This window comes from Bos indicus x Bos taurus, chromosome 21 (assembly GCF_003369695.1).
Source record: "Bos indicus x Bos taurus breed Angus x Brahman F1 hybrid chromosome 21, Bos_hybrid_MaternalHap_v2.0, whole genome shotgun sequence".
Classification (NCBI taxonomy): domain Eukaryota; kingdom Metazoa; phylum Chordata; class Mammalia; order Artiodactyla; family Bovidae; genus Bos; species Bos indicus x Bos taurus.
In genome coordinates this window covers 45,337,767-45,357,672 of record NC_040096.1, presented here as the reverse complement: position 1 = coordinate 45,357,672, position 19,906 = coordinate 45,337,767, and the positions used below count along the sequence as shown (strand labels likewise).

Sequence of the window (19,906 nt, the reverse complement as noted above, 5' to 3'; positions counted from 1 at the left end):
ATGAAACTAAATACAAGACACACTGGGTAGTAAGGCTGCTGTCTTTGTTTTGTTTTTAACTTCCTTTTTAAATGCCTAATAAAGTTGAGGAAAATAAATATTACTGAAACTTTTAAAGAGAAAGAAAAAGCAAACTACATCTAAAGCAGAGTATTTCTAGAGCAGTGGTTCAACTGTGGTGTGAGGACCCCTGCACATCTTTAAGACTTTTTCAAGCTTAAAAATTATTTTTAAGGCTTCTCTGGTGGCTCAGTGGTGAAGTATCCACCTGCCAATGCAGGAGACACAGGTTCGATCCTTGATAGGGAAATATCCCACAACCCCCAGAGCAATTAAGCCCAAGCGTCACAACAATTGAGCCTGTGCTCTAGAGCCCGGGAGCCACAACTACTGAGCCCATGCGCCCTAGAGCCCATGCTCCACAACAAAAGACGCCGCCACAATGAGAAGCCCACGCACTGCAACCAGAGAGTGGCCCCCGCTGGCCACAGCCAGAGAAAAGACTGAGCAACGACAAAGACAAAGACCCAGCTCAATAAATAATTTTTTTTTAAAAACTGTTTTAATAATAATACTAAGATATTATCTGCCTTTTTCAAACTCATTTCCTCACAGGTGTACAGGGGAGACTGGTATAATATCAAAGAAGAAAAACTATCTGAAAATGCCAATAAAATACTTTCACCCTTTCAGACTATCTCTATGAGCCTCCATTGTCTTCATATGCTTCAACCAAAATAACAAACCACAAGACTGAATACAGAAGCAGATATGAAAATTCAGCTATCTTCTAGTGAACCAGGTAATTAGAAAAATTTACAAATATGTAAGATGGTGCCTCTCTTCTCCCATAGCGTTCTTGTTTTAGATGATAGAGCTATTATTGAGAAAAGATATTATTTATGTTCATGTGATAGTTTTTATTTTGTTATTTTAAGTTAATATTACTCTTAAAGGTTCTGGTTTAAATTTCTAGCCTAGTAATTATCAAAAGATACAATACCACATGAACAAAAGCTCTCAGGAATCCTTCATTTTTAAGAACATAAAAGGGTCATGGGACCAAAAAGTTTGAGAACTGCTGTTCTAAAGGGTTTCCTACTCTGTCAGAAAAATATCACTTTACGAAGGAATATTTCTTAAGATAAGAGATACAAAGAAAGTTGCTTAAAATTGAATTTATAATTTATAGGATAAGTGATTAAGCTCAAATTTGCTTTACAATGATCTGAGCGGCAAGGGAGGGATGGTGGGAGTTTAAATGAAATAAGAGTGGCCATGAGTTAATAATCATTGAGTAGGAGTTCGTTATTCTAATCTTTCTACTTTTGCATATGTTTGAAATTTTCCCTAGTAAGAAGATTAAAGACAAATTCATACCTGGACCACTGAATATGAAAAAAAAGGTGTAATTTAATATTATCACTATAAGAATGAAGGAAAATGAGAGGGAAAAAATATTACTAATATTAAACTAACACTTTCCTCATAGCTCCAAATTTTTTATCTTTATTGATGTCAATGAATTTCACGTAGTTCAATCAGTAGTACATGGATATTATTTAGAGTTCTGCCTCATTCACTTAAAATTTACATATTCGGTTCCTCTCTTTACTATAACTAACTTGACAAAGAAAAATTATACAGCTATCTTTCAGTTTAATATTAAAAGCTCATCAAATCCTTTTAACCTGACTGACCTGGCCATAATCTAGAATTTTTTTTATTAATACATGTTACACTATTGCCATCTGCTGGTTGTGATGTGGAAGTACAGTTTTAAAACATAAAAACTGACGATTTACCTATAACTATGGTTTTATCCCAAAATTATCCTGTAGAAAAGAAGGTGTCATACACACATTAGAGTTCTTCAAAAGCTCAGATTAGAAGCAGTGGTTCTGAACCCCACTTGCACTTTAAAATCATGGGAGTTTTTGAGAGTCCTGATGCCTGGACCCCAAACCAGAGCAATTAAATCAGAACCTATATTCTGTGAAAATGAAAGGCAAGCCAGACTGAGAGAAAATATTTGCAAAAGATACATCTGCTACTGCTCAGTCGCTTCAGTTGTGTCCAACTCTGCACGACCCCATAGACGGCAGCCCACCAGGCTCCACCGTCCCTGAGATTCTCCAGGCAAGAACACTGGAGTGGGTTGGGACTTATACCTAGAGTCCACTTTTCAGTTCAGTTTAGTTGCTCAGCTGTATCCGACTCTTTGTGACCCCATGGACTGCAGCATGCCAGGCTTCCCTGTCCATCACCAACTCCTGGAGCTTCCTCAAACTCATGTCCATTGAGTCGGTGATGCCATCCAACCATCTCATCCTCTGCTGTCCCCTTCTTCTCCTGCCATCAGTCTTTCCCAGCATCAAGGTCTTTTCTAATGAGTCAGCCCTTCGCATCAGGTGGACAAAGTATTGGAGCTTCAGCTTTAGCATCAGTCCTTCCAATGAATATTCAGGACTGATTCCTTTTAGGATTGATTGGTTTGGTCTCCTTGCAGTTCAAAGGACTCTTAAGACTCTTCTCCAACACCAACTCAATAATAAGAAAAAACCCAATCTTTTAAACATGCAAAAGATCTAAATACTGCCTCACCAAAGAAAATAAATGGATGGCAATTCAGTACATGAAAAGATGCTCTACATTATTAGTTAATAGGAAACTGTTCATTAAGACCACAAGAGATATCACTTCATATCCATTGTTGTCTAGTTGCTAAGCCGTTTCTGACTCTTAACAACCCCACAGACTGTAGTCCCCAGGGGATCCTCCTGACCCAGGGATCAAACTCGTGTCTCCTGCATTGGCAGGCAGATTCTTTACCACTGAGCCACCAGGGAAGCCTCTTCACATCCAAAGAATGGCTAAAAGTGAAGAGACTGACCTTAATATTAAGTGTTGGCCAGGATGTGGAGCAACTATAAGCCCTCTCACACCGCTGACAGAAATGTAAAATGGGACAACCACTTTGGAAAACAGCCTGGCGGTTTCTCAAAAAGCTACACACATACCTACCATAAGATTCAGCCATTTCACTCCTACATATGTACCCAACAGAAAGAAAAGTTGTAGTAGGTTAAACAGTGTCCTCTCTAAAATTCACGTCTACCTGGAATGTGACCTTATCCAAACAGGGATCTTCACAAATGTAATTAGTTAAGATGGGGTCATACTGTAAAGTAGGTCCTATGTTCTTACAAGAAAAGATGACACCCAGAGAAGAGGAGGCAGAGAGTAGAGTGATTCAGTTAAAAGCCAACAGACGGCAAGGATTGCCAAGAGCTGGGAGCTTCTGAAGCCAGGGAAAGGGGATAAGCTCCCCCAGAGTCTTCAGAAGGAAAATGGTCCTGTCAACACCCTGATTTCAGACTTCTGGCCTCCAGAACTGTGAGATAATGAATGCCAGTCATTTTAAGCTACTCAAGCTGAAGAACATGGTTACAGCACCCCTAGGAAACAAATACAAAAGCTGAAAGTGCACAGACATGTACAAAATGTTATTAGCTTTATTTTTAAAAGCCTCAAACTGGAAATAACCCAAACACCCATCAACAGGTCAATGACTATACACAACTGTGGTATAGCCACACAGTGGAATTCCATGTAGTGGAACTCCTCCATCCATGGGATTCTCCAGGCAAGAATACTGGAGTGGGCTGCCATTTCCTTCTCCAGGGGATCTTCCCGACCCAGGGATCGGACCCAGGTCTCCCGCATTGCAGGCAGATGCTTTAACCTCTGAGCCACCAGGGAAGCCCTTTTCACAGTGGAATACTGTTCAGCAATTAAAATGAATCAATGATTGAGACATAAAATATAAGTGAAATCTCAATTATGAATTAGAGAAGTCATACAAAAAAGATTATATAATATGATTCCTATGGTGTTTATCTGAGGTGGCAAGAGTGAACAGTGGGTGGGTACAGAAGGGGGTCATTATAAAGTGGCAGCACACTTTTGCATTGACAGATATATTCATTATCTTGATAGTGCTGACAGTTCCACAGGTGTATACGTGTGTGTGTGTGAAGTTGCTTCAGTCATGTCCGACTCTGCGATCCTATGGACTATAGCCCACCAGGCTATAGGAATTCTCCAGGCAAGAATACTGGTGTGGGTTGCCATGCCCTTCTCCAGGGGATCTTCCCAACCCAGGGATCAAACCTGTGTCTCTTCCATCTCCTGCATTAGGCAGACAGGTTCTTTACCAATAGCGCCAGCTTCTCCATGTGTCAAAATTCATCAATTTGAAGAGAAGATGGCAGAGAAAAGTGCACCAGAAATCAGTCTCCCTAGAAAGACTAGACAACAGTGCATTAACAGAATCTCTGTCTGATTCTGTAACCACTTGGCAACTCTGAAGCCTGTTAAATGCTTGCAACTTTCAGGGGAAGCCTTAAATGATGAATTGTGGTTAATTTCATCAGTTTTACCTCTCTGAAAAGCAATAGCTACCCATCTCTCACCCCAACCCACATGGTATGTATACATGTTCCTAAAGCAGTCTGCACACAGCTTATGGGAGCCAGGGTGAGCAAAAAGGACCTTGTCCTCCAAATATTGGGGATTTGATATTTGTGCTCTGATTGCAGACTGCTGCTTCTGGTCACAGAAGTGCAAACAAACAGGCATAATCATCAAGAAAAAGAAAATTTGAATATACACTATAATGAGAAAGTAGAGTGAATTATTAATTTAAAAAATCTCTCAAAAAAATGTCCTGGATCTGATGATTCACTGGTGAATTTCACTAAACATTTAAAGGAGAACAAATACCAATCTTCTTAAACTTTTCCAAAAAATTAAAGAGGAAGGAATACTTCTCAACTCATTCTACAAGGCCAGCACTACACTGATACTACAGTGTCTTTATGCTACAAAAGGAAAACTATGAACACTGATGCAAAAATCTTCAACAAAATACTAACAAGCAGAATTCAGCAGCATGTTAAAAGGAGTTATACACCATGACTAAGTGGGATGTATTCCTGGAATGCAAGGCTGTTTCAATATATGAACACTGATCAATACAATACACCACATAAACAAAATGACAGAATAACACATGATCATCTCAAATAACGAAGAAAAAAGCATTTAACAAAATTTAACACTCTGTAAAAAAACTAGACAAACTAGCAATAGAAGGAAACTAACCCAACATAAAAGCCATATATAAAAACCAACAGTCAACATCATGGTGCTGCTATTGCTAAGTCGCTTCAGTCGTGTCCAACTCTGTGCGACCCCATAGACGGCAGCCCACCAGGCTCCCCCGTCCCTGGGATTCTCCAGGCAAGAACACTGGAGTGGGTTGCCATTTCCTTCTCCAATGCATGAAAGGGAAAAGTGAAAGTGAAGTCGCTCAGTCGTGTCCGACTCTTAGCGACCCCATGGACGGCAGCCCACCAGGCTCCTCCGTCCATGGGATTTTCCAGGCAAGAGTACTGGAGTGGGGTGCCATTGCCTTCTCTGAGTCAACATCATACTCAGTGGTAAAAGACTGAAAGCTTTTCCTCAGGAACAGATCAGGACCAAGGGAAGGATGTCCCTGCCCCTTGTACCACTTCTACTTATTGCAAGTTCAAACTGGAGCAATTAAGCAAGAAAAAGAAATAAAAGGTACCCAAATTGGAAAAGAAGATGTAAAATTATCTTTGTTTGCAGATGATATGATCTTTTATACAGAAAACCATAAAGATTACACACACACACACACAGAAGTAATAAATCAATTCAGCAAAGTAAGACGCTATAAAGTCAACACACAAGAATCAGTTGCATTTCTATAAATAGTGAACAATCTGAAAAGAAAACTACAGAAACAATTCTATTTATAACAGCATAAAAAAGAATAAAATTCCTGGGAATAAACATAACCAAGGTGGTGAAAAACTTGTACAATGAAAACTACAAAACACTGCTGAAAGAGTAAAGGCATAAATAAATGGAAACAAATTCCATGCTCATGGATCAGAAGACTTAATATTGTTAAAAGTCAACACTACGAAAGCAATCTACAGATTCAATACAATCCCTATCAATATCCCAATGACTTTTTTTTTGCAGAAAAAGAAAAACCCATCCTAAAATTCCTATGGGGGACTTTCCTGGTGGTCCCCCAGGTTGACCCTTAATCTGGTTAATGATTAAGAATATGCCATGCAATTCAGGGAAAGCAAGTTTCCATGGAAAGGGATGGAACTGAGATCCCACACGCCGTGGGACAACTAAGCCCATGCGCCACAGCTAGGGAAGACAAGCACTGCAATTAGAAAGTTTGCCAACTGCAAAAGAAGACTCAGAACAGCCAAAAAATAAAACGCATTTGTTTTAAAATAACTAACTAATGTTCATATGGACTCTCAAGGGATCCTGAAGAGCTGAAACAATCTTGAAAAACAAAACCAGAGGATCCATACTTAATGATTTCAAAACTTACTACAAAGCCACAGTAATTAAAAATACTGTAATTTTGGCATAAAAATAGACATACAGGCCAATGGAACAGAAATAAATTCAGATCCTCCTATATATGTTAAGAATGACTTAACAAGAATGTTAAGACCATTCAATTGGGAAAGGACAGCTACGAACAGTGCTGAGAAAACTGGCTACCCACTCACACACACAAAAAATAAGTTCAACCCTTTCCAAATACTATATACAAAAATTAACTCGAGATGGATCTAGGACCCTAAATATAAGATCTAAAGTAATTAAACTCTTAGGGATGAAAACAGAACAAAAGCTTTACAACACTAGATTTGGCAATGACTTTCTTAGATATGATGCCAAAGGCACAGGAAATGAAAAAATAACAAACGGGACTTCATGATAATTTAAAAAATTTTGTTCATCAGAAAACACTATCAGAATAAAAAAAGGCAACCCACAGAATCGGAGAAAATATCTGCAGATAGTATATAGGGATCAATATATGTCAAAATATACAGAAAAACCTACTCAACAAAACAACTCCAACTCCCATTCAAAAATGGGCAAAAGACTTGAACAGACATTTCTCCAAAGAAGATGGATGAATTGCCAATAAGCACATGAAATGATCACTAATCATTACAGAATGCAAATCAAAACTATGAGATACCACCTCACACTCATTAGGATAGCTACTACCAAAAGGAAAAGAAAAACCACCAGTGTTGGCAAGGATGTGGAGAAATTGGAACCCTTGTGCTCTATTGGTGTGAATGTAAAATATCTATAATACAGCTACTGTGTTATGTACAGAACATAGTATGGAGATTCCTCAAAATATTAAAAATAGACATAACATATGATCCAGCAATTCCACTTCCCAGTATATACCCAAAAAATTGCAAGCAAGGTCTCAAACAGGTATCTGTATACGCATGTTTATAACATTACTCACAATAGCTTAAAATGTAGAAGCAACCCAAGTGTCCATTAATTGATGAACAGACATACAAAATGTGATATAAGCATTATATGGAATATTATTCAGACTTGAAAAGTAAGGGAATTCTATAATATGCTACAACATGGATGACCCTTGAGGACCTTATACTAAATAAGACAGTACCAAAAGACAAACACTGTATGATTCCACTTATATGAGGTATTTGGAGTAGTCAAAATCATAAAGACAGGAAGTACATGGTGGCTGGCAGAGGCTGGAAGGAGTGGAAAATGAGGAGTTCCTATTTTATAGAGTTTCAGTTTTATAAGACGAAGAGAGTTATGGGACTACATGATGGTGATGGCTGCACACTAATATGAATGTATTTAATACCAGTGAACTGTACACTTAAAACCAAAACTTCTAGGGGGTAGGGCCCAAGCATCAGTAATTAAAAAAAAAAAAATAAGCATAACTCAACATGGATTTTGTTTTGTTTGTTTTTTGGGGTTTTTCTGGCCACAGTGCACAGCATGCAGGGTCTTAGTTTCCTGATCAGGGATGGAACCTATGCCCCCTGCAATAGAAGCTCAGAAGCAATCAGAACCACTAGATTGCCAGGTAAGTTTCCATCAGTGATTTTTAAACATCCCCTAAACTATTCTAACAAGTAGCCATGGATGAGAACCATTTCATTAAAGGGTACCATTTCATTTATTTTCTTTTGAACAAAAGAGTACTTCTTGGTAAAAACATATAAACCTGAAATCATTTTTTTTTACTTTTTATTATGTTTTGGGGTATAGCTGATAAACAGACAATGTTGTGATAGTTTCATTAACCTGAAACAATTTTGATAATGCTCTTTATGGATACTGATGGAGATCAGCTGAAACTATAAATTTTTAAAGCAAGCAAACTCAACATGGATTAGTACTTACTCCATGCTTTATACTCACATTCCCAAATTATAAACAAGCTTTTAAAAGTAATATTGAAAGACGTTCCAACTGTTTACTCCTAGTACAAAATAATTTAAAATGCTGAACACAATACAGTTTTAATACATATTTGCAATGAATGGTATTTATAGACTGAACTATGGCCTCCTCAGAATCCTCAAATTGAAGTCCTAATCCTTAGCACCTCTTAAGGTGACTGCATTTGAAAATAAGGACTTTAAAGGAGATTAAGATGAAATGAGATCATAAGGATGAGCCCGAATCCAACCTGACTGATGTTCTCAAGTGAAAAAGAAATTCGGACACATAAAGACACACCTGGGATGCCCTGGCACAGAGGAGGTCTTTATGAGAACAAACCAAGAACCATCTGCAAGCCAAGGAAAGGAAAAAAACTTCAGGAGAAACCAAACCTGTCTATACCTTGATCTTGCAACTGTGCAGAAATAAATTTCTGTTGTTTAAACCACTCCGTCTATTGTATTTTGTTATGGCAGCTCTAGCAAATTAACACAAATAGTAAGCAAAAAAAAAAAAAAACACACACAAGATGAAGAACCTTTGGGCAATGACACTCTGCAGCTGAACTTTATCCTGGGGCACAGGCCACACTCTTGGAGAGCACCCCCTGGATCGGGACGGGGCTCAGGATGGCTTGTCCTCTGAAATTTTAACCTCATATTTTTATTCACCTGCTCTCTGATTTCAGCCTTCTAGCTTTCATTCCCTTACTGGCACAGTATCTCCTCTTTTGCTCCACATGAGACTGCGAGGCCCTGGAGCCCTCCCAGACAAGTGTTCTCTGGCCTGCCTTCCTTTCCTATCTGGTCTGGGTCCCATGATGATGGTGTTCACTATTCTATCAGGACTACCGTCCCTTGCTCCCTGTTACGTTGCCACAACTAACCAACAAAACCCAAAATCTGAACCAACGGTGCATTTTGTCTTTACTACTACCACTCTAGATGAGTCAAGCTCTGTTGGCAAAGTACTAAACCACGTACTTATGCACAGTAATGTCTACAAATTCACTGATTCAAATCTCAGCACCCACCCCTTGCCACATCCTTCTGCTGGAGTTGGCATCTCTCAAGGACCACTCCTCTCAAGAACCACCCCGAGCCTCTTCATTCTCTTTAGTCCTGCATGGATGCCCGTCTCTCACCATGCACCCGCTTTAACACAGCAGATGTCATTTCCTTCCGTCTTCTCGCCTCCTATCTATATATTTATCTGTATCTACACCCATCCTGACTTTCTTTTCTAGTCTCAAAGAAGTTTCTTCCATTTCTAACCTATCTGTGCTCTTTTTGTCAACCCTTCCTACTTCTGAACCTTTTCATCCATTCTCTCCCTACTTGCCCTGCTTATTCAACACTTATCTTTACTAAGAACTCTTACTTCATTCTATGAGTATGCACATCTCTCTCACCTCCCTAAACCCTTCCTTGACCTCTATCAAACTCGAGCCACCACTATCCCATCTGTCTTCTTTTCATCCAAGCTTCTCAAAAGAAGAGTTTACCCTCAATGTGTGTTCACTGAGTTACAATAACCTGGATGGCTTTGGCCCCCAGTGTACTACTGATATCCCTCTTCTTATGGTCATCAATGACTCCTTACTTATTCTTAAGTGATATCTAATCATTCTCTCAAAGCATGCTATAAGAGACTTCCCTGGTGGTCCAGTGGTTAAGACTCTGCACTCCCAAGGGGGCAGGGGTTTGAGTCCCTGGTCAGTGAACCAAGTTCCCACATTAAAAAAAAAGGCACGCTATAGAATTGAGAGGGAAAGAGAGGCCCTCTTCTAGTCCCTGCAAACCTTCAAAGTTGCTACTTTTCCACCTCAACTGAGGTTCATGAGGTTCATCTAGACCAGGGGTCAGTAAATTGTTTTCTGTAAAAGGCCAGATGGTAAATAGTTTAGGTTCTGTGAGCTGGTCTCTTTTGTACCTTCCCAACTCTGCAGGGCACAGGAAGCCACAGAAGAGACCAGCATACCTGTCTGATTTGGTCCTAGATCCCCACAATAAAGCAATATCACAATGATGTGAGTCATACAAATTTTCTGGTTTCCCAGTATGTATTAAAAAGTTACATTTACATTATACTTTAGTTTATTCAGTGTGCAATAGCATATCTTTAAAAAATGATGTATATACCTCAATTTAAAAATACTTCATTGCTAAAAAATGCTAACCATCATTTGAGCCTTCAGTGAGTCATCTTTTTGCAATAGTAACATCAACAGATCACCCTAACAAACACAATAAAAATGAACAAGTCTGAAATATTGCATGGCTTACCAAAATGTGTCACAAAGACATAAAGTAAGCACATGTTGTTGGAAAAATGGCACCAGTAGACTTGCTCAGTGCACTGCTACCACAAACTTCCAATCTGTAAAAAGACAAAACACAATAAAGCAAAGAGCAATATACTGATATACACCTGAACCTAAGTGAATGAGTGTGGCTATGCTCCAATAATACGTAATTTACAAAAACAAGCAGTAGGCTAGTCTTTGTCTGTGGGCCATGGTTTGCTGACTCCTCTTAGCTGTGATCTGTGTTGTTCCCGTGACCTGTACATTTATCAAGAATTTGGCCTCCAACTCACAGTCTTCATTGCCAGCCTAAGGGACAAAGTGCAGTGCCAGGCACCTGATAAGCATTCTATAATGTGGTTGCAATTATTATTTTTTAAACTTATCCCATGGACACTGTAATTAGCTTTGTGGATGACCACCTAGCACGTTAGGCCTCTCAGTTTCTTCATCTGCTTAACTCTCATACTGTGGCTTTTGTCATCTAGAGCCCTCTATCTCTCAGATCAAATACTTAGTGGACACTGATCACTCTCACTCCCTTTATACTTGCTCTCCAACCTCAGTGAGTCTCCAGTCCACTTGTCTCTCTTGTCTCCTAAATCCTGAATACTCACTGGAAGGACTGAAACTGAAGCTGAGGCTCCAATGTTTTGGCTACCTGATGCAAAGAGCAAATTCACTGGAAGAGACCCTGATGCCGGGAAAGACTGAAGGCAGAAGAGGACAACAAAGGATAAGATGGTTGGATGGCATCACCAATTCAATGGACATGAACTTGGGCAGACTCTGGGAGATGGTGAGGGACAGGGAAGCCTAGCATGCTGCAGTCCATGGGGTCACAAACAGTCAGACACAACTTGTCGACTGAATAACAACAGCAGCAAAGAGTTGGGCATGACTGAGCAACTAATACTTACTTACTTACTTTGTCTCAGAAAGAGTTGGTACTACTTCAATCTACCAGAAATGATCTGGATCCATGTCTGTCCCTTCTGCTTCACCAATACTATTGTACAAAAGCTAAATTCTGAACTAATCCAGCCGTATGTTTTCCTTCACTGCCTGTTAACCATGGATATGGTTCTGATCCTGAGCTTCCCCATCTTCAAATGGGTGATATCCTTTCAAGACTGTTACGTGCTATGAGTTTAACAGGTCTAAAAGTGCTTGACATAAGGTAATCATTCCATAAATGGTGGCAATGTTCTTATGTTAAGATGAAAGGTGGATGACAAAAAATTAAATATGGGATACAGATTTGGAGAGCTACAGGAGGGAAAGGGGAGAATATCTGGAAAGAGAAAGGGAGAAAATTTCCCTTGTCATAAAATGTCCCAATCCTTCTGTGAATATATTCAGTTACTTTGTGAATTACTGGTAACCAAATGTATGATTATTCTTTACTAATCTCACCAGTCTGGAGCCTGAAGCTTCTGTAGTACAACACTCTCCAAGGAGAAGGTTTGCTCCAGAGTCTCAGTCTCTGTAAGGAAAAAAAACTAACAAATCTTCCTTCTATTAATCTAGACTTATAGTGATATCGTTAAAAACGAATTATGATGGGGGACTTCCCTTCTGGTCCAGCTAAATCCAAGGTCCCAATGCAGGGGGCCCAGATTTGATCCCTGATCAGGGAACTATATCCCACATGCTGAAACTAAGAGTTTAGCCATGGAGAGTGTTAAACAAAAGTATTCAACTAGTGATTCCATGACTGAGGCAGAAGCTATTCAAGGCAAAAGCCTAGGACATCTTGTGCCAGAAAGCATAGAAGTGCCCCCAAACTGATGTGTATATTGGGGGGGAGTGCATGAAAGGGTGTCAAAGAGACAGAGAAGCTGGATTGCAAGAGGTTCCCACAGGCCACATTTGGGAAAATTTGAGCAACAAAAAGAATGATGATGGTAATGGAATCTAACCCCATTCATTTTTTTTTTTTATGAAATAACCAGAAAATCATCACTTTGCATCCTTCCAAAGGCAGAGTTCATTTTCATGTTGCAAAAAACACCAGGTGAGGTGTTAACGGGTTACAGAATATCTACATAGTTTCGAACTATTATTCCACAGATTACTTAACTTTTAACCACAAAAATTACAAAGGGAAATTATAAAGGGGAAAAAATGAGCCTTTACAATGGAGATATCTGGCAGTCGCCTCCTTAATCAAGTGCTCAAACAGCATCAGCAAGAGAGAGCAACCTGATATTATGTGGCTGCTGTAATGCACTAAGAAGCACATAGCATCGTCTATGTAATACACTCCGAAAGCTTATAAACTGAATTAATGGAGAGAAAGCAATCAGACAATTAATCCACAGTCCTGTTACTCAAAAGTGGTCCAAAGACCAGAATTCCATCACCTGGGCGCTTGTTCAGAAGACAGAATCTCAGATTCCTCTTGGGACAAGTGAATCATAATTTGCATTTTCAACAGATCCTCAAGTGACTCTGAGGTACAAAGTATGAGAAGCCCTGAACAAGACAAACCATCTAGACTTTATAAAAAATCAATGTCATAAAAACAAAAAAAGGCAGAGAGGCCAGCTCTGGATTTAGAGACATGAACAGTCAAAAGCAGTGAGTGAATCTTGATTGAATCCTGGGTAAGAGAAAAATGTTTTAAAATACATTTTGGGGGAACTGGAAAAATTTGAATATGTGGTCCTTACTAAAATGACACTGAATTAATGTTAAGGCTCTTAATCTGATAACAGCATTTAGTTATACAGAATGTTCTTATTCTTAGAAGATACAAGGAGTTCCCTGGTGGTCCAGTGTTAGGACTCTGCTTTCACAGCCATGGCTCGAGTTCAGTCCCTGGTTGGGGAACAGAGGTGCAGCTAAAACCAAACAAACAAAAAAAGATACATACTGATATATTTAAGGTAATATGTCTACAACTTACTTTTAAATGGTTTATAAAAACACACAGAGAGAAAACATATGTGGAATAATAACTGGTTATTCTAGATGAAGAGTATGTGTCCATTGTGGTTTTTTTGTTTTTTTTTTTACCTTTGTTTTAGGTTGAAATTTTTCTTAAATAAAAAGTTGGAGGATGGGAAGAATATTCAACTAACCCACAACAGAAATGGTTAAGTCTTTAGGAGCAAACAGCATGATTTACACAATCCTATATCTATCTTAACATTTACTTCAGAAGATACACATAAGTGTTCAATAGATGTTGGATGAGAGAAAGAAATTTGTTTAAATCAGTTTAGCTGCAGAAATTCCCAAGGCATTAAGAGCTGCTACAGCCAGTCAGCTGTCAAGTACATAGAGAACTACAAACTAAATTTTCATTCAATGAGAGGCAGCAGAATGTAAAGGCAAAAATGTGGGGGTCACTATGACCTAATTTTATTAGTGGAGCATCCTAGGGCAGATTTAACCTCGCAAAGTCTCAATCACTCTATCTGTAATACAGAAATAAACCAACATCTTATAGGGTAGTGTAAAGATGAAATACGATATAATGAATATAAAGCTCTAAGCATCATTTAATAAATGTTAACTATAATTTTATCAATAAAGTCAGCTAAAAGGTATTCCATAAAATGAACATAATGTTTTCAAGGACCCAATTTTGACTTCATTCTCAGGATCAAAGGTCTTCATATTAGCATTTTCTAACAATTTTAAGTCAAAGTGAGAAGGCAGAACACTTTACACTTCTTTTTATTTGGTATTTGGAGAAAGAGCATTCAGTAAGATGACAGGCCAGCCTCCCCCCAAGGTAAAAGCATTTTACTTCAACTTAATCTTAGTAAACCAGCATAAAATACTGAAGATTAGAAAAATACATCTATTAAGAATGACTTCAAGAATAAACAAATTCAATATGAAGAAGAAGAGTCAAGTTATCTTAGACTCTCTTGACTAGAAAACTTATGAGAAACCTGTTTTCATGGAATTTTATTAAAAACATCTTTTGGAAGCACTTACACAAAGAATAACCATCTATTGAGCACTTGTGCCCAGATGAAATAGAACTGAACTCAACAGATGGATGATAGTCTAACCCAATTATTCTATGAAAGTCTAAAGCAATCTCTCCTAAGGGTTGGCAACTATGGCCAGCCGAAAAACCCAGCCCATGACTTATCTTCATGATACAGTTTTACTGTATTCATTTATGTACTGTCTGTGGCTGTTTTCACTACAACAGCAGAGTAGCAAAGTTGCATCAGAGACATTATGACCCACAAAGTCTAAAACATTTACTATCTAGTCTTTTAGAGAAAAAAATTGTCAACCTCTCCTCCAGACAAGCAATCCAAGAATGAAGTTAAGACCTGTCCCAGACTCACCTGAGGTGTCGTCTTTTTGTATTGGTCACCTCCATCTATAACATCCCTCATGATTTTTGCCTTGAGAAATTCATACTCTTCTGAACTCAGGTGAATAGACTCTACAGTTTTTCCACAGCCCAAACACTGACCACTGTAATTACAAATGAATGTGTTAAAGAATGTCCCGGGAAATAACTTTTTCTAAAATGAATAATTCTAGGACACGAGAAAATTTGAAGGTAATTTAGAAAAAGAACATCATAACCTTTGCGATTATCATACACATCTCATTTTTTGTAACCCAGACAATATAACAAATTAGTGTCCCAGAAAAAGCCAAAAGAGTAGACTGCTGACCTCCAGATAAAGTTTTTAAAGTCATTCTTAAAACACAACTGGGCCCAAATTTTAGGGAAAACATGTCAGAGAAATCACACCAGGCTCACAGCACCTACCAAGAAAACTATTTTGGATACTGCAAATTCTCCAAATGAGAAATATGACCTTTTTGGCAATCCTAAGTAACATAATCTATCCTATTTCTAAGATGTTCTTAAATTCTTTTTAACCAGTAGCAACACAACCTACTAAACCTGAATTGAACAGATTAAAAATAAAACATTCGTCTTTACCTTTGCTGGATTGTGGTAAATTGTCCTTTCCATTGTTCTCCAGGAATACTACAAAAAAAATTGCAAAACCAAATCACCAGAGGGTCAAATCCCTACTGAAAGATATTAATTGTAGGAAAGAACTCTGAAAAGTTTGGGATATTTTCTTAGAACAGTTCAATTAGAAGAGTGGATGCTTAGCGATGGGACACTACTCTGGATCTCCTCTTTGCTGCTTCTCTCATCATCTGACCCTCATCTTTAAGTCTAAATTTACCTTCACAGGACCTACCCAGAAAGGAGCTATAACTTCTACACAAAACTCAACTCTAGGGACTTCCTTGGTGGTCAAGTGGCTATGACTGGACTCCCAATGCAGGAGGCCCAGGTTCTATCCCTGGTCAGGGAACAAGTTCCCACATGCTGCAACTAAGACCCAGCACAGCCAAATTAAAAGAAAAAACTCAACTCTAACCTTCTCCATAAAGCTGCCAGAGATTGTTTGTGACCCAGAATCATTTTTTCTCTTACACTATCAAATTTTATATACCACTCTTAGATAACTGACTACTATTGCATTCCCAATTAGCTCATGAATGCCATTATAATAGATCTTACATCACAGAACACCCACAGTGCTTAGTCTAAAACTGGAGGCATTCAAAACTACTTATTCATTTATTTGCTCAATCAACTTATCCTTTCTTCTTTCCTCTTTCATACACTGCTGTTGCTGCCAAGTCGCTTCAGTCGTGTCCGACTCTGTGTGACCCCATAGACGGCAGCCTACACTACCATCATTTTTTTTTTGGCAGGGGGGTGGGCTGTGCTGGGTCTTTGATGCTGCATGGCCTTTTCTCCAGTTGCAGCGAGCACGGGAAACTCGCTAGTTGCAGTGGGCAAGGACTTCTCGCTGTGGTGGCTTCTCTTTGTGGAATGGGCTCTAGAGTGTGCAGCATCAGTAGTTGCGGCTCATAGGCTCTAAAGCATAGGCTCTAGTTAGTCGTGGTGCAAGGGCTTAGTTGCTCTGCGGCCTGTGGGATCTCCTGGATCAGGGATCCAATCCGTGTTTCCAGCACTGGCAGGTGGATTCTTTACCACTGAGCCAACAGGGAAGCCTCATGGATTCCTATCAATTCTACGGCCTTCTCTTCTTTCTCAGTTCTTAATTCAAGATCTCATCATCCCTTACTCAAATCTACAATTGCCTCCAAACAGATCTCCCTGTTTCAAATCTTAATCCCTCTCCAATCTTCTTTTCTCACTGCTTTGGCACCGTCTTTTAAAAACTACTCCTAGACCAGCATTCTTGATAACAGAATAAAATTCAAAATCCTTGGCCTTCAAAGACTGTCATTATCTAGTTCCTCTGCAGATATTCAATAAATGTGGTAAGAAAGATAATTAAGCATGATTGCTACTGCAAAGCTCTGTAAAAATAACATATGGTAGAAAAGCAAGAGAAAAACAGAGATGAAAGGAAAGAACCTGGAGGAAAAACCCTGAGGCAAATTAGCAGTAAAGAAATAAAGACCAAAAGACCATCAAGCTGATAACATGAAGGAAAGCAAAGGAGAGAGTTTTGGAGAGAGCAGTCACATATGGTATGATCAAAACCAGGACCGGAGAAGGCAATGGCAACCCACTCCAGTACTCTTGCCTGGAAAATCCCATGGACGGAGGGGCCTGGTGGGCTTCAGTCCATGGGGTCGCTAGGAGTCAGACACAACTGAGCGACTTCACTTTCACTTTTCATTTTCATGCATTGGAGAAGGAAATGGCAGCTCACTCCAGTGTTCTTGCCTGGGGAATCCCAGGGACGGGGGAGCCTGGTGGGCTGCCGTCTATGGGGTCGCACAGAGTCGGACACGACTGAAGCGACTTAGCAGCAGCAGCAAAACCAGGAAAGATGAAGATTTTCTTTTTTAATGCATATGAGGTTTAAGCAGGATCCCTCTCTCTGCTCTAACTACTCAAGTTGGTGAAATGCAGACAGTAAACAGAATATATATGTGCATTATATACATTATACCAATCACAATTAGGTTTCAGAAGAACTTCTGAAAATAGTAATACGACCCAAAGACAGCTCCAGTTTTCTTGCTATGAACTCCAGCCACAAGTACGTAAATACTCATATACTAGACACCTCAGAAAACAAATGAACCTTCTAAAAGGAAAAAATACATTAAAAACAACAAGTGTTCTATAATCTCCCTTTTCTGTGATGAGCAGAGATTATCACAACAGGTTTTTCAAAGAGAAAGAAAACTGTCTTAAACGGGAAACAACCTTACTAAGAGAAAAAAATATATAATCTGAATAGAACAATCCTCAGCAACTAATTTTAAAAAAAAGGAAGAGGCTACTTTTAGGTATCAGTATTAAAATAAAAATACACATATAAACAGAAATCAGAATTACCTCTCAAACCATGTTTTTATACTATGTGCAAATGACTCCCCAGGATAAAGTTGATTATTTCTTAGATACAAAAGAATGTTGTGCAGTTTGTTTGAATACTGATCATCTTTCATGTCTTTTCCAAAATCAAAGAAGGCTTTTAAAGTTTCCAACATAGGAACAATATCATGACTTAACAACTCCTGATACAAATTCCAAGCTACATTTACATCTTGATGAAACAGGGCTCCCTGGATACAGTCATCATAGTTCTTTTTTGAAGGAATCATGACTTTTTTGAGGTCCTCTAATAGCAGCAAGGCCTCTCTCCATCTGTCTGTATAGATTAATCCCCGCATGAGAAGAGTGTAGGCTCCAGATTCTAAACGCTTGTATCTGGCTTTCATGATTTCATAGACATCAATAATTTCTGATGTCTGCTTATGAAAAACACAGAGATACAAATACTTGACCAGTAAATCATAACCTACAATACCACTGTTTTTTGCAGCTACCCAGGCCAGCACAGATTTGGCCACATCTACAGAGCTATGGCATTTAACCATCTGCAAAATAATCCAATTTTCAAAGTTAGCCTTTTCTTTGAACTCTTCCTTAAGTTTATCCCACTCCTCTGAGTTCAAAGGTTTTGTGGGGAGCTGAATAATGTTCTCCACAGGTGGCAAGACAGGATCTTTACTAGAAGGATTCATCTGTGATCTCTTCTTAGCCGCTCCAGCTGCAAACATATGAGAAGAATCAGCAGAAACCTGCTTATTACTACTCTCATCTAGTTTCCTGACACATCTGGCCTTGGCAATCAGCAGGTTCATTGCTTTGGTATTTTGTGCAGACATCGTTTTAACAGAAAAGCACTTCTCTTGATTCCTGATGCCATAACAGTCTTTGAGAAAGAGAGAGAGGTAAGAGTGACTTGAACTTAGCCCAAAGTATGAGTTGCTCTTCCAAAGCTTAGGAAAGCTTCGAATACCAGTGAAATAGAAAGTCATTATGCAGTTAAATCAGCACTAGATTGTGAGAAAAATGTTCAAAAAATCCCAACTTCTGCAGGCTGGTGGCTGGGGGCGGAGAATCGAAGGGCAGCTTTCTACAAGGTGATTTTCAGCTTCTCACAAATCAAATGCTTTGGGAGCTAGCAGCAACGAAGCTTGGTTGAGTTCTTTCCATTAAACAAAAGTATGGGGATATCCAACCTCTCTCGCAAGTTCCAGGACTAGGAGACAGAGCAGGAATCTTCTGCTGCCTCTTATATTCCAGTCAGCGAACCTGAGAGAAAAAGCACAAAGACCCGCCAGCTGACTCACGCAGAACACCCCTCTTCTTGAAAAGGGGCAGGAACCCATGGGAGATAGGCTGCATAAGGGGCGAGGAGTCGGAAGCCTCCTACCTCAGGCCCACCCGTAGCCAAGGAAGAAGCTAAAGTCTAAGTCTAAGGGCCCTGGCCGCCAAACTCTTCAAATGGGGGGATGAGAGGGGGCGGTAAGAGAGCCGAGCCAGAGACACAAGGAAGAGAAGTCCACGAGGGCACCCCCTCTGTGTACGGGTCGGTCACAAACGAAGTTCACTAGATTCAATCACCCACCTCATCACTCACGCTGTGTGCAACCATTAGCGGCGAAACTACGGCGTCCACAATGCACCGCGACGGCCCCTGCCGCGGAGGCGTGGCTAAGCTGGTCGCAGGCGTTCCGTCCCGCCTGGAGGCGAGAAAAAGGCGACTTGTGAACATTTTAGTGGCAGGAGGGGGTACAGGCGGCTGCTGAGCCCACCTATTACATTCAGGGAGCATTTAAAGCCTCCAGATATCCGCAATAAACAATGAAAAGAAACTGAAATTAGAAAGCTCTTCCATCCAGCCGCAGGAGCCAAAGGAACCCCTGGGTCACGTGGTG

General features: G+C 39.6%; 1 protein-coding gene across 2 annotated transcripts in view; it reads right to left on the bottom strand.

Annotated features, from left to right (window-relative positions):
- The window catches only part of KIAA0391 (KIAA0391 ortholog), a 132,277-nt gene that overhangs the window by 112,142 nt on the left and 229 nt on the right, over positions 1-19,906 (bottom strand). For both annotated transcript variants that reach the window (XM_027521960.1, XM_027521961.1), the window contains exons 2-5: positions 19,597-19,711; positions 18,015-19,280; positions 15,612-15,659; positions 14,998-15,130 (exon numbers count right to left, since the gene is read on the bottom strand). In XM_027521960.1, the coding sequence (XP_027377761.1) occupies positions 14,998-15,130; positions 15,612-15,659; positions 18,015-19,003 (1,170 nt within the window). In that variant the 5' untranslated portion in view covers positions 19,004-19,280; positions 19,597-19,711. The remainder of the gene's footprint in view (positions 1-14,997; positions 15,131-15,611; positions 15,660-18,014; positions 19,281-19,596; positions 19,712-19,906) is intronic.